General features: G+C 37.8%; 1 protein-coding gene across 1 annotated transcript in view; it reads right to left on the reverse strand.

The window, feature by feature from the left end:
- Positions 1-132: 132 nt before the first annotated feature.
- Positions 133-25,998, reverse strand: part of WDR70 (WD repeat domain 70) — a 145,438-nt gene continuing 119,572 nt past the window's right edge. Inside the window, exons 13-17 of the mRNA XM_009329454.1 lie at positions 13,216-13,316; positions 11,678-11,757; positions 8,808-8,924; positions 8,270-8,432; positions 133-393 (exon numbers count right to left, since the gene is read on the reverse strand). Coding sequence (XP_009327729.1) covers positions 309-393; positions 8,270-8,432; positions 8,808-8,924; positions 11,678-11,757; positions 13,216-13,316 — 546 coding nt within the window. The 3' untranslated portion in view covers positions 133-308. The remainder of the gene's footprint in view (positions 394-8,269; positions 8,433-8,807; positions 8,925-11,677; positions 11,758-13,215; positions 13,317-25,998) is intronic.

Raw genomic sequence — 25,998 nt, forward strand, 5'->3', positions numbered from 1 at the left:
TAGATGAGGTGATGAGGTGCTTAGGGACATGGTTTAGTGGGCATGGTGTTGTTGGGTGGATGGGTGGACTCGAGAATCTTCGACGTCTCTTCCAACCTCTATGATTCTATGATTCTATGATTCTATATTACAAAATTCAGATGTAGGACTACAATCCAGTGTAATACAACAATTCCTTTTTACACTGCAGCAAGTTTTATGAACTGAAGTAATTTTTGCTTTCAAATTTTAATCCACTACTCAAAATAAAGAAATAAATGCTGCACTTTGTTTCAAATGCTCTAAAATTATTCTTTAAACCGAGTTTTTCAAATTTTACGTTTCTTCCACTCTGGCTTGTCTGTTTCATCATCTTCTGGTTCCACTTCTGCAAAAACTGTTTTTGGCTGTGTTCTAGAAAACATGAAAAAGATTAAAATAATGGTCAGACCACAATTCTTTATCAGAAACTATATTAGACATGCACTAGACACAAATGACATCCTTTCTATCCTTAAAAAAAGCATCCTAGACTTGCCCGTTTTTCATTTTCAACATAATCCTAGCAACTAACCTTCTAAGAACTGAAGAAACTTGCAGCTCTCAGGCAAAGAACAAGCACAACAAACACACATCTTTTGCAAGTATTATCTCCTCGTCAGCTCGCAATCATTATCTGGGTATTCCACAAATAAAATTAAGATAGAAGAGAGGAACAAATCAATTTCATACAATGCTAGAAAAATGAAGCCGCAATTCTTCTCATTCTATGACTTTAAAAAAAAGAAACCTCCATTTTGATACACTGTAGTATGACAGCAGCCAGTAAGTGAAAACAGAACAGCTAAGCCAGAAACCTGGCTTAGCCTATGCATGAAAAAAACAGTTTAATCTCCAGAGACTTTATCCAACACTACTGTAACATAAAAAACCTAATGATCTTCATATGAGAACACAGTGTATCCTACAGCCAAGCTTGATGGTATCTATTCCTGCACTGTTTACTCGTATTTTAAATAAAACTTAAACTTTATAAAAATAATTATTGATTACTTTTTAAACGAACACAGTATCAAGTAGCATTTCAATAAACTGTTTGGACATTCAGTTCCCCTGTTTTACACTTCAATCACTGCATGGTCCCCTTTTCCAACCTAATTCTCAGCACTATCACTGTGGAGCTGAAACTACTAGTTTTCTGATGATGGCTGTGCTTGACTTCTCATTACAACAGACACAACAAAGTGTAAAATGCAGCCAAGGCAGTCCTCATCTCATTAATGTATTAACTAATGCTTCTACAGCAGTCTAAGGATGTGAAGCACTATAACAACTGTTATTTGGCAGACCCTACAAAATGCATAAACTTTAACAAAATTGTGTCTACCTTACTTAACACAATAGGCATAGTTCAATATTGCCACTGACTTGGAAGAGTAATAGCAAGCCATCAGCTATAGAAGAGCAGGATTCTCCACTCCCTAAATATGTGGCAGAAAAGAGATTTAAAGTCACCAAAACTAGTCAAAGACAACTTCCCTTATATACAGGATCTTTCTATTGGCCTGCCTTCTCCTCCATTGTCCAAACTTGCCATGGAGGTAAGGAATATACTAAGATGTTCCAGAGATGGTCCTACTGTGGGACTCTACTGGCACATGGTCCCTGGGTGCAGGCTGTACATCTCATTACACCTAAACAGACCTTGTACCCAGGTGAGGACCTACACTACTGGAAGTTAGATGAGTCATTCTGCTCCCCTTGGAAAGCAGAACTAAGATTTTAAAAAAATTTCCAATTTAAAAATTTCATTAGAAAATAGTTACATAAACTCTACTTAACCAATCACTGAAGGAGGCTTTAAAAATAAATAAATAAATAAAATCAACATTCAATCCAAAACAGACACCAGGGATGAAGGCTTTATTGGCCGAAATACTGGATTTTGTTAGCTGCGGAAGAGGTGGAATATATGGAATCATCTTCTCTTTTTTTCAAAAGATATTGATGGAAGTTTATTTAGCCCATTTTAACAGTGTACCTTCCTTTTATCACAATAGACAGAAAGGTATCTAAATGCCATATAGGATCACATCAGATCAGTATTGAGATGCTTGTTAGTAAAGTGCAACTAATCAAGTGTAAACCTATCATTTCTGACCACAAAATCTGCAACTGTCATAATTTTGGTTAGAAACTTCCAACGAAGAAGAAAGACTTAATTTGTGCAACAAGCAGCAGAACCAACATATTTTCCAGGATAGGAGTGGCACAGAGAAGTTACGGACTTCAGCTAATGTAAGTATGCTACTGAGTCCAGTAAAGCTGGGGGGCAGGGGGAGGGGGGAGAAACTGTAGCATAATCTAGCAGTAACCAGTTAAAGCAAAAACATACAGAGGAAATCAAGTTTGCTTGCTATCTCGTCTTTTAAAATTAGCATGAAATGGCTGTAGCTTCAGCTCAGCTGAAATGTAAACTGTTCCACCTCCACAAGCTACAGAGTGGTAACTGGGGCACCTAGGGTGATTCATATGACTGACCATTTTTAAGACATAAGCATAGAAAACACTGTTTTCATCATAGCATTATCAGTAGTGACCATTTAATTTAAACACAGATTTTTCTGCTTAGTAACTGCACTAGAGATTGCTAGTATAGTAGGAGTTTGCTGCATGATTAATATTTATACAAAAATTATCAAGACAGGTTTACTACTTCAAAATATTTTTCTTTCTGAGGGCTAAATAATACATGTGGAAAGCTGTGTTCTTTTTCCCCCATCAACTTTCTCAATTTTATTTATCCTTGACTTTGGGGGTTGATTTCAGTTTGTTAGGGATCTGCCAAGGAGACTGCTATGGAGGGCAAACGGGCCCAGGAGAGCTCGTTGATCTTTGAGGTGTCCTCAAAACACATTCCATCCCGTGTGCAGAAAGTGAAGTCTGGCAGAAGACTAGTATGGATGCGCAGGGATCTCCTGACTGAGATAAACCCCAAATCCCAAAAAAGAAGATCACAGACAGAGGAAGCAGGGACAGCCTGCTTCCAAGAGGAACAGAGGCATTACGTGAACATATAGGAACGGAGTTAGGAAAGCCAAAGCTCAGCTGGAGTTGAAACTGGAAAGAAATGTGAAAGGCAACACTAAGGGCTTCTACAACTACACTGACAGCCAAAGGAATGCTAAGGAAAATGTGCTCAATGGGGCAGGTAACCCACTAATGTAGGATATGGAAAAGGTCAAGATACTCAGTGCTTTTTTTGGCTTCGTTTTCCCTGAGGAGGTCTGTCCTCAGTTCTTCAAGGACCCCTCCCTACACTACCAGCAGTTTTGGGAGGGAGTGAGACATTACCAACAGAAGACAACAGAGAGAGGGAGTACGTAGCTCATTGGACACACACAAATCCATGAGACCGGATGAGATGGATCCAAATGTACTGAGGGAGCTTCCAATGTCATTGCAAGGGCACTCTATCATCTTTGAGAGCTCATGGTGATTGGGGGAGGTTCTCCATGACTAAAAATGGCAAACGTCATCATCTTTATGAAGGGCAAATGGAGGATTTGGGGAACTACAGGATGGTCTACCTAACCTCAGTCCCTGGGAAGGCTATGGAACAAATCCCCGTGGAAGGCATTTCCAGGCACGTGAAGGACAAGAAGGTGACAGGGAACAGCCAGCATGGATTTAGCAATGGCATCCTATGCCTGCCAATCAGACTGCTAGAACAGGCTGCCCAGAGACATGTTGTGGAATCTCCATCCTTGAGGAGATTCAAACTTGGCTGGGCAAGTCCCTGAACAACCTGAATCTAATTGGACCTGAGCAACCTGATCTAAGTGAACATGATTTTAGCAGGAGGTTGGACTAGATGACCTCCAGAGGTCCCTTCCTACCTAAATTGTTCTATGATCCTGTGCTTCCACATGGCTGTCAGCTGAAACCAGTATCTCATACACTGACAAATGCGTTCCTATTGTGGGTTACACTAACAGGCTACAAACAAAACTGGGAAAACAAACTAATATAATTTATTCATACTGCGTGCTTCTCTTTATTTCAGTGGTTTTCAACATATTCAGATATGCAGACCCCTAAAAAAATTTCCAGGGGCCATGCAGACTGCTTTAGAGTCACCATAATCCCTCTGGTTATGGGTTGTTTTTCTTAGCTACCTTTCAGGGATCCAATAAAAGTAGCTCATTGACATCTGAGGTTCATAGACTAGCAGCTAAAAAAATACTGCTACAGCTAAACCAGCTGGAGATGACAATTGCATATCACAGCATATGACTCATGTCACAGTAACTTTTGAAATTTCTGTTTATATTGCACTGAAACAAAGAAAAAAGAAGACTTTCAAGCATGCTTGGAAACCAGAATAATGTCATAAAGGCTACTTCCAGACTGAAAAGTGAAGGTTTTCAGGATCAGGCCCCTTTGTATTCCTTACCCCACCAACCAGCCTGACTCTTCTCTGAATCTCAGGGGCCTCCCTCTCAACATTACCGATTTCCAAAAAAGATTTAGCTTAAATATACCAGCATCTGCCAACAAAATCACTGTTACAAAACATTCTGTTCAGTCCTGCTTCTTCAACTAAAGATACTTGAGCCACTACATGACTAACACTTCACACACTGGTACTACCATTGAGAAAAAGTTCAGTGAACACAGCACAGCTACAGGCTGTTGCTTCAAGTCATTCCCTTTTGCCTGTGACAAGCAGCAATGGCAAAGACAGCAAGATAGGGGCAACATCACTGAACTGAAAGGTATTTTCTAAGAACTCTGGTCTATCTTGGTAGGGAGGGAAATTTCACCCTCACCTTCCCTAGGGTATAGAAGAGAGCTACATCTGGTCCTGATTAGGCCGTCAGCTACAATGCTCAGTAATTCCCGATGATCCTTCAGAGGGACATCTGAAGTCATTATAGTATCTCTGTACAGCTGTGTTAAAACAAACAGCTCACAAAGAATGTAATTTTCAAACATTTACAACTGATGCCTCAAGTTTCTTTCCTGTGGTTCTTTACTCGAAATCTTCAATCTGTCCTTCCTTTCCTTTCACTCCACTGGAATCGCTCTTGCCAAGGTCTCTAACAAGATTTTTCCTGAAAAATCTCAAGATCTTTTCTTTATCCTCATCCATTATGACTTTTCTGCTGTGTTGATCACACCTTTTTTGACACTTTATTCACACTGGGCTTCTGTGACATGTCATCTCCTGATTCAGCATGTATATCATCCCCAGTACCCTTTCCGGCAGCATATCTTTTTTCACCCATCCTTTTGCCTCTTATGTACTTCCCCTTCTTTTTCTGGCTCAAGTTTTAGAAGAAACAGAAAGGTCAGGCTAATGATAACAAGCTTGAAGAAATTTCAAGTGATAAATAATGCAAATGACTATATGGCTTCAAGAATAAATTAGGCACCTTTAACTCCAACAAAAAGGAAATATTTTTACATACAATGTATAAACTAACAGCACAAGTCATGTTGCAGGTATTTCTTACAAGAATTACTGAAGTGAAAAATACAATTAAAAAAGCATGAAATCAGTTATCTGATTTAGAAGGAACTAATCAGTATGAATCAGGACCAGACAAACTCTAACCCAGTCATCACAGAGTTATGAAAACTCAGATCAACCAGAAAAAGAGCATTTCTTAGTCTTTTCAGTCTAAAATTATTTAATAACCATCACTGAAGAAAGTAACTATAGTTTCCTTAGACATTTACTTAAGAAGCAGAATGAAAAACTGTAAGTGAATAACCATCTGTTAGACAACACAAAAACAAAAGCCTTGTCAAACAAGAGATATATCAAGTGGATAGTTTTGTACCATATTGAAGTGAAAATTTACTACAAGAAATGTGGAAAAACTGACGGCAGACAAATAAAGTAGTAAAAAGAATAAATACTACTTAAAAAAATGAAACGTACTGGATGTATGGTTTTTAGGTCTCAAGAGAGTATGTAATTTTAAGTATGTATCAGAATATCACTTTTCCTAACTCTACAGTATATCTTATGCTATAGCTAAAGCATCCAGTTTTCAACGAACTCCTGATTTTATCAGGGCCACCAGGGACACTCTTACAATCCAGTATTATGTGATAATTTATATCCATTACTTGTAATTTGCATATTTTATTAAATATGCATCTGTAAGAACCTCAGTAAGATGCTTTACATAGAGGGTAAACATACATGCCCTGTAAGGTCAGATATAGGATATAATTAACACAGCTTTCTATATTATCTGTGTGTGCAGGCAAGCAGCTAAAGAAAGTTTTTGCACTTCAGTGTCTTAGCCAATAATAACGACAACAACAACAATAAATAATTTTTAAAATGCTCTTTGCATAGAGTACATCTGAAAGTCAAGCTTTTAAAGCAAGGATAACGGCAGTTTCACTGGCATGAGATTTATCAGCTGACAAAACCATCAAGGCAGCATGCTGTTGGCTACAGTCCAACCCCTCCACATACATATCACCGTCTGGTGTGTAAGTTAATAGCAGTCTGGACTTGCATCCTCCCCACCTCTCAGCCAGCTCTCTTCTTCCCCTGCAGCTACATCTTTAACAAGAAACTGTAATGAGATCTGCCCACCTGACACAGTAAGCCTTCTGTAATACAGCTATATTTTAAAACTTTCATGTCTACTACATTGCAGGTGTCAGGGATGAAATTTAATATACAATCAATGAAGTTACTGAGCCAAAAATATACTGAGCTATCTACCTACCTGATGGTAGGTATCTATTTACTTTTGAGAATGTACAGTTGCATATCTCAAATAAATCCAGGTGCCTACACATTCAAAGTAAATTTAATCTCTAGCAAACATGAACTCTCAAACAATTAAAAATCAATACTCTGCATATTCATTACAACACCTGTTACAGAATCAGGCTTTCAAATATTCCTTCTTTGGTACCAAGGGTGATACTGTATAATGCATTGATTTGATGTACAACATCAAATGCCATACTTATTAACTACCAGTATGCCATACTTTTTAATTACTGAGTCAAAGCCAGGCTGGGTCACTGACATTCTCAAGCTGCTTTGGAACAGCTATTCGGATATCTTTGTGAACACGTGGGTCAAGTCAGAAAACAAGTGTCACCGCTAGAAACAGCTGTGATTCTTACTATATTTTGAGTTTCTGGAAAGAGGTGGTGATTGTTTCACTAAAGAGCTACACACTAATAAAGAAAGTACCGTCAGTAAAGTACTAACGAACGTACAGCCTAGTAGATAAAACACTGGGCTGCAAACAAGAAAAAAAAAGTTTGTTATTGGCAGACTGTTCTGTGCAGACTATTTAATCTCTTCAAAGCCTTTTCCTTATGCATTTTGAAAATGCTACTTATAACTTATACTAGGTAGATGATTTTGTGTAACAAAAACATCAACGATAATAACAAAATGTGAACATTTTAGTAATTTTCAAAGTGGTAGTTTGTGTTCATTAGCATGAAATGCATTTATTTAGTATTTATTTTAGTACTATTGTGAATGTATTTATTTTTAGAAAAAAATCTTTGGTAGAAAGCATTCTAGAAGCATATTGCACAATTTTCATTGTAACACATACACACAAATACCACACTCACACATACAATTTAAACTGAGTAAGTTACCATCTGTGGGATTACTGAGATTTTACTACCATAATCTTAATGATGCTCTTTAATTTACATAACAACAACTAACACTTATTTCTTTACGTTGAATTTTTGGTAGGAGATTTTATCAGTGCAATTTTTAACATTGCTATACCTTTAACAACAAGTCCTTATGTAGGAAAAATCAAATAAAAACTTACGACATTTGAGAAATCATCTAAAATACGCTGTCAGAACACCAAGTAAATATTTTGAAGGTTTAACCTACAAATCAGTCAGAACTAGAGGGCACACTGGAAAACTTATCATCCCAATCTGTCAATAGGACAGTACCTTATTAAAAGGTATATTGCAAATTCAGACATTGATTTGGAGAAGATTCTAAATTCTAATCAACTTAGAAAGCTTTAAAATAATTTTCTAGCACTGATAGGTACAATTTAAGAATGGAAATGTAATTTTTCAACAATTTAACCTCCTAGAAGCTCTTATCTTCATAAAAGAGTATGGCATATTCTTGGTTTACACATTCGCAGCAGCAATCCAGGAAAGGCAAAGTATACCATTAAAAATGTGTGTCTTCTATTTTTACTAAACTCCCACTGGCTTCCAGAAATATTACTTGTATTTTTAATTGTTTCCTTACTTAGCATACGCCGGAGCAACCCAGTATGGATTCTCCTCCGCTTCCTTTGCGTGACGTAAAATAGCCTCTCGAGGGTTGCTATCATCTGTCTTATCCAGTGCAATATTCTTGACTATATATGATGACAAGGTACCTCCATGAGTTCCAACACGCCCACCGCGACCTGTAGCAAAAAAAAAGAACAAGTATTTTAGAGAAAAATATTTAAGAAATAAACAGAGAAATGTTGTATTGTGTCTGTAACAGTGACATGATACAAAGAAGTTATTTAATACTATAGGAAGAGTCTAATTTAGAGCTGCATTCATGTAAGTGTTTTACTGATTATATAATTTAAAGTAAATCATTGTGATTATTACTTTATTCCAGGCAAGCACTTCAATCAAAGACCAACATCTTACAGTGCTGGACACTGCCCATACATGTACAGTAGAGTTGCCACCCAAAAAAGTTTGAATGCAAATCCGAACAAGTGTAGGGTCCAAGCATGACAGTCCCTTTGGCATAAGACAGTCTGAAATAATTATGCCTAGATTACCTGGTCCTGCTACTGGAGGTTCAGGTTTGTGAGACTTCATGGGGTCCAGCCTATCTTTCTCCAGCTGTTTCCTGGTGCTTCGCTGTCGTGGTTCACGGAACATTGGAAGCGCATGGGCTGAAAGGTCACAGTTTGGAGAAAAAGAAATGTTAGAAATTCCATTTTCTTTTTAAGGTTTTAATTACAAAGACTGGCATTCTTCCTTGCAATGGAAAAGGTGGCAGAAGCAGCCTTCCAGTTCTTCTGTATCCAAGCAGTGGTTTACTGAGGTGTTTTTCAGAGGTCTTCTTTCTGCTGGATTTTTCAAAGATGAAAGCAGCCGGATTTCCAGGGTTCCTTCAGGCAGGAGCCTTTCATCTAAAATACTGTTTGCACAGTTTATGCATATTTAATTTATTCCTCTGCCATTCAGTTCTCAACATTAGCACTGTGACCAACCGATTGCTCTTCTCTGAACTTTCCATGTTTCTACAGCTTTCTAATACTCTAAAAGCATGATAAAACCCTAGATGCATTCTTGGATCTGAAACAGAGAGGGGCGGAATCCCCTCAATGATCCAAAATGTAATGTTTCTGCATCTGAAGTCACAATCGTGTTCTTTTGTAAATTATGAGATTAATTGAGGTTGGAAGAATACCCATAACTGAGACAATCTGGCTAAATTATCAGGATTTAAAACTTCTATTTCCTCATAAACATGCTACAGTATCTTCAATCACAGTAATGGTTTTGGTCTGCTCAGACAAGAGACACATTTGTCAGCAACAGAGAAACACCATGTTAAGGGACACGGTTTTCTTGTGGTGAGGTTTAGCTCTCACAAATTGTGTTGGTGTCAAAAGACCCAACAAAGACAAAAGCCAAACAAATCTTTAATTTAGGGGCACTGGCTCTATATTGAATAAAAACCGGAAGGCAGCATCCAGGGAACTATCAGTTTGATTTTTCAGCTTATTCCTGGAAGCCTGGTCAATTTATTAGACTGAGTGAAGTCACAGCCAGGTGACATAGCAGTAGATCTTTGGAAATAAATGTTTAGGTTTTATTTTTGCAGATTTCATGAAGTATGAAATGCCTGGGACAATTTGCTGGCAAGCACTAAGCTTGATCGATTTGCATAGAGCATCTGAGGTGACACGCACAATCCACATTTTGCCATTTGTGGAGTCAAGGTTGCCTAAGGGAAACCCAAACTGCGTATTCCTGTGTTTTAAAAGTAACACCTAATCCCTCAAAACAACATTCCTGCATTTTAAATAGCCATTACAGGCAACCCTGAGATTAAAGAGCAGCTACAAGTCCAAGGGGGGGAAGGGGGGGAAGAGGAGAAGGAGAAGAAGGAAAAAGGGGTCAGTTCACTTTGCAAAAGGACTTCTGAGATCTTCAGTTCTTTCCAGTTCTATCTGTAAGCTTAAAAGACAGACATCTAGCCTCTGAAAAGTTTCCAAAATATGCAACAAACTTAAACATTTGCAAAGCAAATCCTTACAACATTTTTCTGCATTGCTTTATACGGAAATATCCTTATTTAGTTTCAAAATTATGTGGAAGAAACAGTTAAACAGCTAAAATTCGGTGACAAAATTCTGTAACTTTGCATAATTGGGACCTAAAGCTTTGAATGGCATTTATAAATGCCATTGAATACACAAGTTCCATTGGATTTTAAGCAGAAAGTTTTTTAAAAGTCACAAAAGTTCTTTAAACTATGAATCCTAACAACAGTGCACACAACGTATTTAGATAATAGACCATGTGCTGATATAGTCAAGGCTGTAGTAAGGATGGATTGAGAAGAGCACCCAAAGGAGATAAATATCCCTGGTCTTTGCCAGCTGCTACTTTACCCACTGCTACCCAAAAACTGGAGCTGCACATCTGGAGCAGTAAGTAGGAGACAGCTGTGGCTGGAAAGCACCCGAGATGGGAACCCAGAACTAAAGTGCCCCTATATGGGCCTGGTTACCAAAACTGCCCAGACTTTCTCATTCTAAACTTTCTTTTTGTTTATTGCTGCCAAACAACTACTTTGTTGTACAGAAATGGTTTTAGTTAGATAAGACCAAGACTACTGGAAAACAGAGCTGAATCCAAACACCATGGAACTGGAAGAGGATGAGGAGAAACAGGACAGCACAACTGTGTGATTGTTCTCCTTTCACATAAGGAAACACTATGTAAGGCAATGCTAATGGGGAGGGCCAAGATATCTCAGTCGATCCCCTCATCTCCTTGTAAAATTTGCCCTTTGGCAAAAGGCAGATCACTAAACATTTTATAGTAACAGTGGTAACTATTTCTTATGCATCAGTGAGCCTTAATATGAATGTAAGATCTTATATAAGTATGACCCTGAGGCTAGAGAGATATTTGAGCTATTTAAAACCCCATACAACTCTGGGCAAGTTCTAAATTTTGAAAAATCACTTGGAATTTGTTCAAGACCTATCTCTAATGTCTCTGATTTTGCCACTGGTACTGTTAATGCTCCCAGGTGGCGAAACATTTCCTAAAACCATCTACACTCACAAATTTAGTTATACAAAAATGAAGATTTAAGAAGGAGGTTTTTGTTTGGGTATTATTTTTTTTAAGGCAGTTGTCCTTTCAGGCTTTCAGGTGCATCACAATCTAGAAACCAACCATTATTAACAACTTTACAGAGCATACAGAATATATACCTTCCTGGTTGTGCAAGGCTACAAAAAACATTTGTATGAAGCACTAACATCTCACACCAATGATCAATACTTAGTGAAAGACTGCAACTTTTTAGAGGGGAAAATATAAAGCTAAATGATCTGCAAATAATTTCAAACCTGAGAAAGAGCTAAGGATGCTGCTATAAAGATATGTTTAAATTCCTTACGTGTTATAATGTAATCCTGTGTAAGAGTCTCTGCTTGTCTCTCTTTTCGTTTTGTTTTGACCACGCATAATTTTGCTCCCCTAGGAGGAAACAGAGCAGTTCAGTTGGTCTGTTTATATCAAACAGAAACCATTTTTTATTCAAGACAGTCTCAACAAAATTATATAGCACTTCAAATATTCATGAATGTGCATATCTTTGCCTGTCCATGGACATGTGAAGGAGGATAGAGAGATTAGCGTTTCTGTTATAGAGCAATTTATATGATATGTGGAAATAAGGGTGGAAGATTCATTTCACACTTCATTTGTCCACAGTACTTTTAGCATGCACATTGAAAGACTCCTCTCCAAACATGGGCAACGATTTGCTCCTAGTACTCTTCCTAAGCAGCAGAGGTGGCAGTTATCTAACCAGAGGTGTCTGTAACACTGCAGCAGGAAAGACTGCATAAGCCTGGCTGCAGCAAGACTGATTTAAACTGGTGGTATTTTCCTCCTCATGATAAGTACCAGGAAACAAACTGGGCACAAAACAGCTAGGGCTCTTGTGGTCTGTGCCTAGGAGACTCAGGCTGCCTCTGGAGAGGGGTCCAAACAATGATGACCAACTGTCATGTTCTCTAAATTGACAAAGACCAGAAAAAGAGAACTTATTTCTGATAATCTCGTAAACCAGAGTTTAACTTCATATCCAAGTGTCCAGGTCACAGTAAGTATCCAGAAACTGTGAACTGTAACACAGTATGTTTTTGGATGCCAGTGAAACAAAGATGAGCACGTATAGGGGAAGAACATCTTTTTCATACCATTCAGTATAGATGAAGTGTACATTTCCCCCCTGCTGACAGGAAGGAAGCATGCCCCAGTTCTCCAGCCAATCCAGATGGTAAAAGCAAATTAATTGCAAAAGAAACATTTATAGACTAGCTAAGTCCTATTCTTTTCATTCCAGGCTGACAAGTTACCTTCTGATGAATCACTACCACCTATCCATTAGATGTATAGGCAAAATCCGCACGTGATAGGTGGGGGTGGGGGAGAAGACCAGCAGAAAGATGGGAACGTGCTTTCTTGGTTTGCCCCCTCTCAAATTGGGTCTTCCAGTATTACTTCACAGACACTGAAGTTTAAGCTAATACTTCTAAACAAGATTTTTACTTCAGGAAAAAAAAAGACATCAAAAAATATGACTAAATACAATATATCCCTTCAATAACACCACATCAGCAACCTCCAAGAGATCAGATGACAGGTTGGTTATTCTTACTGCAGATTTCATGCAATTAAAAAATGAAAGTGTTTGTAAATTCAGGTAGAACAGCCAGCACACTGCACCATGAAAAGTCCAGAGGAAAACGCGCTGCTTTTCAAAAACTGTTTTTTTTTTCTTTCTACTGTTACTAAATAAGTAAAACTCTGCAAAACAAATGTTACTAAACCAGTTTTTCTCATTTCTTAGTATAATCATAGAACCACAGAATCAAGCTGAATTTGAGAAAGAAATAATGTTCTTCATCATTAATCATGATTACGTACCTCTGGCTTTTGACAGGATCATAGTACACTTTGGCCAAACCATTTCCTGTACCGACCATGATCTGGTTCAGCTTGGGATGCCAAAGGCAACGCACAACACTCTGAAATAAAGGAACATATTGATAGTTGGTCATTCATTTGGATCTTAGAATTACTATTCATATTGTCAAATAGTGAAGTCACACTGTAGCAAGAACAAGCTTAAGCACATGAATGAATATGTAAATGAATAAAAGTTCCTCTCCAGAGCAGAATACAATGTAAAAGGAATGACAACACACAGATGCAGGCAGAGAAGGAAGTACAAATTGGTGGCAGTGTGATAACCAGTGGTTTCCACAGGCTAACTGCTACAGGGCGTTCGTGGGATTTGAAGGAGAACAATGAAGTGCTTCAGATATAGCAATGCAGGCCTTCATGACTTTTGCATTTTTATTTTTACTTCTTAATTCTTCCACCCTGTTCTTTACTTTATCTCTTTTTCCCTTCTCACGCAGTGCTGACCTTTCCCTCGCTGACTGCAGAAACGAAGAGCAGCTGATTTTCACTCTTGGTTCTTTCTTCCCCACAGCACCCAGAAGAACTTGGTATTTGAAGCCAATGTCTCACAGATCTGTCACCCTTCTGGTCAGTGGGGAAACTCATTTTCAGACATTAAGAGTATTGTTCTTTTATACACACAGCATGGTTCTCCATGTGACTTTGAATCTCCATGTGATTGCTGTATTCAGTCTGATTCAGCAGGCCAGCACAGAATGTTAGGCTTGAGCTTCTGACTCAAGAGAGCCAAAGAAGCGGGCACAATCTGCCATGAAGGACAACACATCTTAACACAAACACAAAACCTGTATGTGCATCTGACTAACTGGGGGGGGGAAGTATCTATTTTTGAGAGATAGTAACTCTTTAAAGGGATACTGTCCAAGACTGAAGACAGGTCTTAACAGTGTTTGTGTTACCTATGCAATAAATGCGTCCAGAGCTAGCAGGATGCATCATCCTGTTAGTATTTCACTGAACAATGCTCATTTTTCTAGCCCTTTTTTCCCCCAAGCTTACTTCTTCTTCTTTCTCAAAAAACAGGAATAAACTCTTCTCAAAGTGAATTAATAACTCAATATTCAACCACTATCATCCATCTATCATTAAAGTATCTATATATACTTTTTTTTTACATAATACAGCACATGAAATTCATAAAATGGGAACCACTGATGTCTTAACACGAGAAACACAGCAAAGCTAAAATACAATTAAGGGTGTAATACAGCACTATAACCTGGGAGATGAGAACCATCTAATCTGGAAGAGAATGGTTATGTATCAGCTCTAGTGACTCCTGAATCACATCCCATTTCATGTTCCGTAATATTTCTGGTTCGGTCCAGATACCTTTTTTTTTTTTAATGTTATGTTACATTAAAAATATTGAAAAAATTCTGAAGCCCATTCAGCCATCATGAATCAGAACTTCATTTTACTACAAGATGACGGATGACCTCTTCTGAGCTGTTTTTCTGCTTTGTGTTCTTATTTAAGAAGAAAAATTGAGTGAGATGAGTTTACCTGAATCAACTGACCATACTTGACAAGGTTCCTCTGTAAAACATACTCCTTCTACATAGATATAGATACAACATTATACCTTCCGATTCACTTACAGGTACAAATATACCTGGCTTGCTTATTATGAGACAACTAAAGGACAACAAACTTTTTACAGGTAACTCTGAAGTACAAAGTAGAATTCTCATAATGTATTATGTTCATGATCCCTGCCACAAGTGACCAAAATAAGCAGTACAGGATTGCTAATAAACGGTTTCATTTAAGTAAGAGATTCTTACGTACTGTTATGTAATGCTCAAAATGCTACGGTAACTCTAAAACACACAAAGCTAAGAACAAGTACGAAGGTCAAAGGTGGGTGGCCTTTTCTTTTATTAATATTTATTGCATGTGTTTAGCCAGCCTTTTCAAACTTTGTAGTTAATGTGGTTCTCCACTTTCTACTGTCAAGCCAATGTATTTTATAGCATGGTACTGGATACCAGCCAACAAAAACAAAGCCTGAGACAGTGTGGCTCAGCACTGAGGGGGATTGCTAAGTTTCTAACTTGTCAAACACGCACAGCACACTTAAAACCACCATGGCACGTGCTCCAGAGCAGGCAAAAGAAACTGCCATTAAATGCAGCCCCATAAATATTCTGAAACCGTAACACGTCTCCAGAATATAATTTGTTAAAAACTAAACAAATACAAGCTCTGAACATGCAAGTAATTTTATTAATCCACTGGCATATAAACCTACTTTGTAAGAAATAATAAAAACTACTTATGCAGATTTTCAGATTATTTTAGAAATGGGCAATACTTTAAAAAGACCAAAATACTGAATTCCTGAACTAAATCCTAATAATTTTTCCCAATCATATAATCCTAAACAAGTAAAAATTCTAAACAACTATACAAAGGGATCATCGTAGACTAGGTCTTAAAATTGGGAGTGTGGGGGAAAGGGGAATCTTTATCATACAAAAATAATTATTTCTTAAAGAGCATTTATCCTTCGATGCCTCTAACCTTCCTACTGTTTAAACTTAGAATAACTGAGGTAGACATCTTTATCACTGGAAATGCTAAACATCAAATTCCAGCTCAAAGAAGGTCCTACCTCCCAGCTCTCCAGGCAAATAAGTGTGTTAATAGCAGGAAAAGAAGAGTTTTCCTGGCTTGGCCTACCTACACACATAGGTAGGTACCCACCTACCAATACTGAACTTTACACAATTACAGAATGGTTGCAGTTGGAAGAGAGCTCTGGAGATCACCTAATTCAACCGCCACGCTCCAAGCATGGTCAACTACTACAGATAGCTCAGGACATTGTCCAGTTTGGTTTTGAATATTTCCAAGAATGGAGACTCTACAGCCTCTCTGGGCAACCTGTTTCAATGTATGACCACACACACCACAAAAAAACCCCCTGAAAACTAAAAAAAAAAACCCAAACCAAACCATTTTCTTATGTTTAAGTGGAATTCCCTGTAATTACTTTTGTGCCTATTGCCTCTTGTCCTGTCACTGGGCGCCACTGAACTTTGCTTTATTTGCTTCACCCTCCTGTCCCCCTTCAAGCATTTATACATAAGATCCCCCATGAGCCTCCTCTTCTCCAGGCTAAGCAATCCTAGCTTTCTCAGCCTTTCCTTCTGTGCCAGATACTCCAAGCCTTTAATCACTTTTGCAGTCCTTCACTGGACTCACGCTAGTATGTTAATCTCTCTTTTGTACTTGGAGCTCAGAACTGGACCCAGCACTACAGATGTGTCTCACCAGGGCTGTGTACAGGGGAATAATGGCCTCCCTCAACCTGCTGGCAACACTCTTTTGCCTGATGCAAATGCCCATGGGCTTCTTGCTGCCACTTTCTGCTTCTCTGAGATAGAAAGGGGATTTGCCATTCCACAATCACTTTTTCAGAATAACATCTCATTTTAAGGTCATGCCCTGCAATGGAACCCAACACAAACAAGGTGGTACTTCAGTTTTAATTGCCCCTGAGACAGGAGCTCAGGCTGGAAGCAATAACATCAGCAGTTAAGAGCAAACTGCAAGCTCTCACACCACTTACCAAGGTGGTTTCATGCTTGGTAAGAGAAGTAAAAAAGCAGGGAATTAAATTGCATAACATTGCTTTATGGAAACCTAGCACAAAAGACTTGACTAACTGTAAGTACTGGTTGTAAGGAAATCCTGTGGATGACAGCTTCAAGACTCAGAAAATACGAACACCAGAACAACAACAAAAAACTTCAGTTAACTAATTCTAGATTCAAACATTTAACGCAGAAAGATTTAACCTGTTTCTTATAACAACTAAAGCTGAAACAAGACAAATCTATGTAGATTCTGAAATCCAAAAGATTCCAGGTCATATCTCAGCTTTTCAAATGGAAAATAATGTCTTATTATAACAAATAAGAATGATAAAATGCAGAATGTATCATCACATAAACATCTTCAATATTTGAAAAAAAGATTTCTGTAATGGCTGGATGTTTTGGACAGTATATCTTTGGAGCATGAAGTCCTGGAAGCCTGTCATAAAAATCCTGAAAATAATTTTATCCATGAAACTGACATGGCCAGTCAGTTTTCTGCAATCTGGATGAAAATCTGGACTCGATGATCTTAGAGGTCTTTTCCAACCTTAATGATTCTATGATTCTATGACCTAAGTGCTGCAGAAGCGTATGGTGATTCCTATTTATGTCAAAAATATGAAAGTCCTTGGAATTTTTTGGAAAATGGTGAAACTTGGTATCATGCCAGTTCTGCAGCAAATTATGACCTCCATATAGTTAATAAAATTTTGCTAAGAACAAAAGATTGGCGGTTTTCTTGGGTTTTGTCTATATATAAAGGTAGTTACATTTTGTTGGGTATCAGTCAAAGTTTCAACTGAAATGCAAAAAATAAGAAATCAAAGCTTTTGTACAGCTTCAGCTCACAGACATGTAAAATGTTGTTATAGGAATACAAGAAGACAGCGATGGAGGGAAATCTTAATTTTCCCTAGCTCTCTTGCAGCAGAGTGAAGGATGATAGAGGTGAATAATACTTTCAAGAGACATTATATATGCTCTCCTTATTTTGTTACATAACGGGCAACCTTACATTTTGGTAGATTCAAAAGATATTAGTGAGATTAAGTGACTGTTCAGGCTCTGGAATGTGGCAGAAAAATACTTTAGACATAAGAATTAATGTTTATGTGCAGGCTATACAGACTCTATAATATGTAGGAACTAGGAACGCTTGCTGTATTTGCTCAGGTTTTTTTCTTAATATGCTTTATCTATGTTTTCCATAGTGCATCCCTCCAAAGCTTCTCAGAACTCCCATAATGTCTGCCAATCCCTGTCTGCCAGAATGTGAAACATCTCTAACCCTTCCTAGTACCTCTTACTAGAATTTATTAATCTTTCCTCACCTTCCTACCTCCAACCTGTACTGATCCCCCTGTGACTTCTCTTCCCATCCTAGATCCACACTATCCATGCTGTAAAACTGAATGTTTTTACCTGAAGTGTGGGCCAGGGACTGAATTTTACCTTCGCTGCTGCGGTCTTGAACCATCTTTATAAGCAAAGATCCAGGAGAGTTCTTTCAGTCCTTGACATAAGTCTGTAGTTTTATGACCTTAAGCTTCATGGTTTCATCTTAGGGGTAAATTTTCCATTCCTATGCCACAAATCATTTTAATCTTTTCTTGCTGACCTTGTAAAATGCCCTCTCTGCATTGTTTACTCCTGTTGGGGTGTTACCCAAGTGCTCTGGACATTTTCAGTTGATGTAATTAGCTTCTGCTTGCTGAGAAATCTCCTTCAGTTATTCTTCACTTTGCCTGTTAAACACAGGGTATATTTCTAGGCCAGAATAAATGTCCCATGCCGTGTTACAGAAAATTATGTTTCAGGCTTCAGTTCCTCATTTAGACGCACTGCTGTTAAATCCCATCAAAGCATTTATATGCATAGTACCAGCAAAGCCGTGTGCGTAGTTGCCTAGTGAGCTAACCCAGATGGAGAATAACCTAACAGACAAATTAATTGGTGTAGTTTACTGTTTACCTGCAGCAACAGCTCTGCTTATATGATACAAAGGGAAACACACAGGTGAGAACAGACTATTAGGGGTGAGACTATTTATGAACCACGCCAGAACTGCACATGAGCTGGGACTGCATGTCTCAGAAGAAATGCAGGTGGAATAGCACACAAGGGAACAGTGATATCATCACTTTTGCCTGCCACCTTTCTACGTACTTAGGAGTTTTATGGTTTAAGATTACCACATATTATTAAGCTTTTAAGTTATTATAGGTAAAACTTTCTAAAACTGGAGTTTATTTTAAAAGAATTGGGAGTCTGAAGTGAGTATAGTGCTTAGTTTAAAAATAAAGTAAAAATTATGTATTGTTCGGGTAATTAATATTTCCTATTTAAAACAATAGTATAGCAACTTCAGAAAAAGGTATGGCTAGTTTCAAGAACAATCAGTAATATGTTCTTATTTTATTAGGCAGTTCTTTAAGAAGATTGCAAAAACAGATGTCTTCAAAATTGTGGAGATAATTTTTTAATTGACTTTCAGTTTAAGTCAGTATTACAAGACAATCTGCTACCTGAAAATAATTACAAAGGCCTACTATCAATAACACCCACTGAATCTGTTCTAACCTCTTTCACAGTCACAATGAAGAAGGTAAATTTGGAGTGTTTCTCTTTCTGTTAACATTTATAATATTTTCCGTACCTAACTTCACAAAAATATTTTCACAATCTTTTTCCAGTATTTCGCAATTCAGGCTACTGTGTTTGTATATGCAATAGACATTGCCAAAGGCTTTTCAGATTGAATTAACAGCAAAAGTACCAAACAGCTTTTAAATCATTACTAGTAATCGTTTTTTTAAGTGCTGTATTTTCAGATCTTACGGTCATGAAGCTGGCCATGTCAGCAATCTGGATGAAAACTACCTACAGAAAACTACCCTGAGAGGGTGGAAATCTCTACTGAATGATGCTGACGTGCACCTAATATTCATACTATCTCTGTGGTTGGTGTGCAGCCAACATCCCACTTGTAAATTGGAAAAAGCAAAAGTGATTTCCTTGCAAATTACCACTAGAAAAAAATACTGCTAATTCCAGATAAATACTGAAAATGGAAAGGGAACATGCTAATCCTAGGCTTTCACACATCTCTAACTGTTGAAGCAAGAATTCATGGGATTTTGATGTTTCCTGCACATGATGTTTCCACTGAGTTAAAAAAAAAGTTTGATTTAGATACTAGATTTAGATATTTAGATAAAGTTCTGTAATCCTAAGGTGAAGTTGCTGGTGTTTTGACAGTTATGTTTGGAAATCAGGTGCAAGTAAGAGAGCGTAGACTTGACTCTCAGCTAGAACAGTCCTTTCATAGAGTGGCAGGCTTTTCTCCTGTAAATTGTCTACAGTCATAAATCCTTAAATCAACAGGAATGAGTGCAAAAGTAACCCATTGTCTCCTACTTTGCTATTAGCAAGGTCAGAGAACAAGAGATGAAATGTCCCAGTGCTTTAGCAGTAAAGAATAAACACCAATGGAGAGAAGTGGGTGGGACTTACCTCACCAAACTTAAGATGTCTACACCTCTAATCTTTAGAGGTCTACTCTTTAATGCCTAAAAACTTTTGCCTTCCTTTATAGTTAACAGAGAGAAATAAGCATTTTACAGTGGCCTTCATCTAACCTATTTTAAATATCTATTTTAGGATGGATGTGTTTATTTTTCTCTGTTGATTAGAAAAGGAGCCTAGGGTGACTGGATCAGCTGTAGACATCTATATTTGGTCAGGTGAATCCCTGCAGCCTACAATGGCCAAAATAACTATGTAAGAAAAACAGAAAACTAATGAGGATCTATATTACAGCATGTTGTGCTACTTACATAAAACTCTCCAGTTCAAGGATAAAGGATCCTGGAAGCCAAATTAAATACTCCTAGTGCAGAAAGAATACAGCAGATACAAACTCCTAAAACTGTCCAACAAATCTTTAAAATCTTAGCTTGAAAGATCAGGTCTAGCTCTGGAGATACGTAAAAACTGAATAAGGATAAAACAGAAACACACAGAGCCTATATTCACCCTTATTGCTTACCCCTTTCCTAACCTACAATCTAATAAATAATTCCTTCAGAATCTGTTTGGAAGCTATACTATAAAAAAGTGACAGCAAGAGCTGCTGCTCTAGGAAAATATTTTCAGTTAGGAAAAGAAAAACTTAAACAAACCTTCTCTCTTTTCTATGTGCAAGCTTTGCTTCAGTGGCCATGACGGTATGTGATGGGCTCTGTTTGAACAGCGCTGCTCGTACTTGCTGCGCTTGGCTGTCCAGACAGCCAGATAAGCAGCATGTCAGCAGGGAAGATAGTGAACGCGTAAAATGACATTCTGATTGTGGTCATGGACTCTGTAAGGCCAGGTCACCACAGCAGTGACCAAATGGGGCTTTTCTGACTGAACTGAATATTTAACTGTAATTTTTACAAATTCCAACATTGCTGGAAAAAACAGCCAGTCCGTCAAAATCAGTGCAAATATGCAACTAGTGCAACTAGTTTATTTCACATATCTCTTCTGTCTTTTCTACTGTAAAACCCTACATATTCATGGTGAAGAACTGCTTGTGCAATGCAGTATCTTTTAAACACGTAGGAGCTTAAAACATAACTAAGCAATACCACTTAGGAAACCTAACTGCTTATTAGTTGGGGGGGGTGTGTGTTAAGAAATAGTGATTACCTTTCAAATTAACATTACCCATTACCTAAGCCTAGTTACATCACATTATCTTTATATTTGAGACTGGTAACCAATTTCAACCTTGTGCTGGAGTGAGGGATCAAATCTCAGGGTGCCTTCCAGGTTCATCTTCTATAGTTCTGGAACTTGCACAACATTAAGTCCATCTGACTTTAGTGATACGTCTTCCCAGAAGAGAAGGGAAATTTACAAAGTCATTTGAGAAAAAAACTGTACTTATTTCAAAGGACTGCTAGATCTTTAAATAAAACATTAAAATATTTGGATGCTAACAGCTAAAGACAGCCTCCCACTACCACAAAATCTTTCAACAGTTGTTCCCCATCCCTGTTTGGCTACTGACGCTTTTAAACAACTTCTATAATTAGGAAAGATATTAAAGCAGTGGCTCTCAAGCTTTTCCATTTTATAAAGAAGGTGTGGAACCATTTAGAAACTTCAGATACTTAGACTGCTGTACAGGGGATACAAATCTAGTCTTCGTAGAAATCTTCATGGACATGTTTGAAGTCGCCCACAGTTTTCATGGACTGAAAGATTCTCTGCAACTGCTTATGAAATACATCCCAGGAAGAATGCATACACTACTTGTTAAAAGAGAGGAAAATGCCTCAGAATATACTGAAAATCTCATGATGCTGGTCTGCAGGAAAAGCCCATAAGCATTCTAACTTACAGGCAGCAGAGTGACTCCTGCCTGTCTTCAAGATCGCAAAGCTTCAAAAGGAAACACTTACTTCCTCCCCTCTCATGCCCTTATCCTCTATAAAGTTCAGAAACAGGCCTAAGAGAGTTTTAAGCAAATGTACCAGCACATTTTTCCCCAAATGTACCAGCACATTTTTCCTCAATTTACTTTCTGTCCAATTCTATGCAACCAGAATTTGGGGGGGGGGGGCGCAGAATCAGAAACTCATTATTCTAATCTGAAGCGAATAGCAATCTCACCTGCAGAAATACCACTATTTCTACATAATAATCAAGGATCATCAATTATGATGGTTGACCTGCAGAATGGAAAGTAAAATCAACCAATAAAGTTAGCATAGTAAGGAAAGGCTTTTATATAGATAGGTCTTTCCTTCTCCTACAGTCACCTTGATTTCTCTGCAGAAGATCTACGTGAAACATCAGCTACGCTAAATGTCTGCTCCCCTCCAAGTACAACACAAGTTCTCGATTAAGCATCATAGAAAGATAATGCTGCTCAGAGACAACATTAATTCCACTACACACTCCATAATCTCTTTTCTCTGGTGTCTTAGAGCACAGTGGTGATCCAAAAGCCAACGACTTGGCTTGCCATGCTGCTGTATCTAGGAAAGGCTGGTCTGCCTCCTGGATGCACCCACTGATCAGGGGAGGGGAAAAAACACAGACTGAGTAACTCTTACCATACTGCTGTATTTTTAATTAAAAAAAAAAAAAAAAGATTAAACAACAGATTTAGAACTATGTCATTTCCAAATGTCTCTGAAGCTGGACAACAAATGCTACCAGTTTGCTTCCACCTTGTTTCTTCTTTTGATCAAAAAGATGGTTAACACTCACATGTTGATACTATGCATGCTCTGATAAAAAAAAAAAAAAGGCTGCTCACACAATGAAAATATACTAATATTATATTAAAAATCTACTTTAAACCCCAATTGCAAAAATCTTCAGGTTTGAGATTCCCCTGGAGCTCTTCCAAGGAAGAGAGCCAACTACAATAAATAAGGTGGGAGGTTAGGGAATATCTAGAATGCAGTGACCTGCTATCATTAGATTTAAAATACTCATGAGAATACAGTAGTAGAGAAAACAACAATAATGTTTTTCCCTTGTGAAACATGACTTAGAAAATGTATGGAAACATACAATAGAAAAGGGACCAGAAACGGATAAAATTTACTATTTTCTATGTAGAAACCAGAAATATCCTAAAAACATTTTCAGAGGCCAATAATTTAAAGCAGGATCTCAATATGGAACATATGGATAGCAATGCTGTATCACTTACCTTTCAAGGTACAGCTATAAGATTTATTCTTAGAAGTGAACTGAGCCACTGAACAACACTTTCCTTTTTTGATTAATAGAAAAAGTGACTTAATCAAGGCGGCAAACCGTTTTCCTTATAATTGCAAGGTAGGGCATTTTCAAGCACCTGCTCTGTTGAAATTACAGCCACACTTTCATCACAGTATATCGCAAAACTAAGGCAGACAACCTTCACATACACCCCCCACTTCCCATTACGGTGATGAAACCTGGACAGTTTATTTCTCTCACATACCTCAAACGTCTAGTGACAGCTCCCCTAAAACAAAGTACATGCTGCTGCAGGATATACAAAGGGAAGGACCACATTGTCTTTACATATATGAAAGCAGAGAATAAAAATTGACAAGTTACCTCACTATAAAAGAAAACACATTCCTGTGATTCACCTTTTATACTAGATTTTTTTTTTTTTACTTTAATAAGCACAAAAATTTATGGGACCCTAAATATTGTATTTACTTCCTTATTGTGGAAAATGTGGATTTTCTTTTCAAAAAGAATAAATGGCTTTAAAAAAAAACCCAGAAGTAGCATGATGATCTCTTCCAGAAGTTAAAAGAATTTATTTTTCTTAAATTCAAAAGCTTTAAATCTTAGTGAAATGGGCCACAGTGGAAAAGCCCTTTACTATATTACTGCACCTTATAAATAGTAAATGATATCGTTTGAGGTCAAGGAAGGAAATACTGCAATCCATATCAACTGTGCATAAAGGATGCTGAAAGTTTCATATTCCTTATTCCTTCTCTCCTTTTCACTCTTTAATCTAAAAATAAGCTTTATTTATAGCTTGTCTCAGAAGACCTTCCTGAAACATCCCTTAGAGATATTTTCAGAAGTATTTAATAATTTAACTTTTGCTTACATTTGAGAAACTAAGAAAATAATGAAGAATCCTCCTAACAGAAACAGGTTTCCCAAAACAACCATAAAGCTATGTTTTTGGACTGTTGCTTACCTACAAAAACCTGCGGGATATTTTAAATACTTGCACATCTCATTTTATAATGTACACAATCTCATCATCTTGGCTCATTTTTAAATTTAATTATTACTTAGATTTTCATTTAAAAATAGCAATTTCTGTAATTGTAGAACTTTTTTTTTTTGTTTTTCAGTGCCCACTCTTGCTTGGCAGTAATGGGGCGTACTACTACTTCTCTCCATATGGGGAAAATCACTGCTCTACTGCTGCCAAAATCAATCTTGTCTGCAATAAGGATAACTACTGGGTGATCTCTTTGAACTAGCCAAATGAATGATAGACATGTGAGAGTGATTCAAGTGGCTATCCACAGCTATTTTAAATTAAATTGACATGGGGGAAATGTTGCATACCCAACTCTGTTTCCCATACAGTAGGTATTTATAACTGGTTCCCATGAAGATCTCATACTTGCATAACCAAACCAAGAATTAGGAATAAACCCTCCCTGACTGGCATCTGACAACTAAATCTCCCTTCCATTCCAGAATGAGAGTGCAGTTACAGACATCCCAAAAGATGAGTCCTCATCCCAAAGCAGCTACAGGTCTTCCTTCCTCTCATACTACCTGAGGAAAGGAAAGGGAAGGGAAATGGGGACTCTGTGTTTCTTTGCATACACTTTGTACCCCTGATCTGGCAGTTGTATTTCCTGACATCTGTTTAAGTCTCCTCATCCATCTAAATGGAGTGAAGAAACATTCTGCATGCAATTATAAATCTTTCACATAAAATAAGCCTCAAATGCTCAAATTGAGAAAGTGTAATATAAATATATTTTCTTGTGGATATTTGAGGTGAGACCAAAAGAACCGTTCACAGGTACTACTGTCAAGACAGAAGAAACAGAAAAACTATGAAAAAGTTGTACATGCATAACAGGATTTTTTAAATTTCAGTTCTTGTTAAAAAGAGAGGAATTCTGTACAGTTTAGCATACATAACTATGGTCACAGTACAAAGCCCTCATAATTTCCAATCACACCTGTACACACTGAGCCAGAGTAAGGCTTAAGTACTGCACGCAGAGCATCAGCTTCCTTATGAGAGTGGGAGAGGCAGGAGCTCCCACCCCTGAGTTTTCATCTAATCTGCAGTAAGTAAATGACCCTGCCCGTAACCTGCAACATGGGTAATTTCACTCCTTGATAAACTCCTGGAAGAAAAATCCAGAGTGCTATTAATTGTAAAATTCCTGTGCTTGCATCAAGATATCTCTAAGTCACAGATCACCGGAGGCAGAACAGGATAGCCAGAGAAGCGTCACTGTGTATTTGCCCTGTTCACATCTCCTCCTGCCAGCACACTGCTACTAGCCAGAGACGGAGCCCGCGGTCTGCACCACTTCTGACATTTATTTAATTTTTCTTC

Source organism: Pygoscelis adeliae, unplaced genomic scaffold (genome assembly GCF_000699105.1).
Source record: "Pygoscelis adeliae isolate BGI_AS28 unplaced genomic scaffold, ASM69910v1 Scaffold47, whole genome shotgun sequence".
Classification (NCBI taxonomy): domain Eukaryota; kingdom Metazoa; phylum Chordata; class Aves; order Sphenisciformes; family Spheniscidae; genus Pygoscelis; species Pygoscelis adeliae.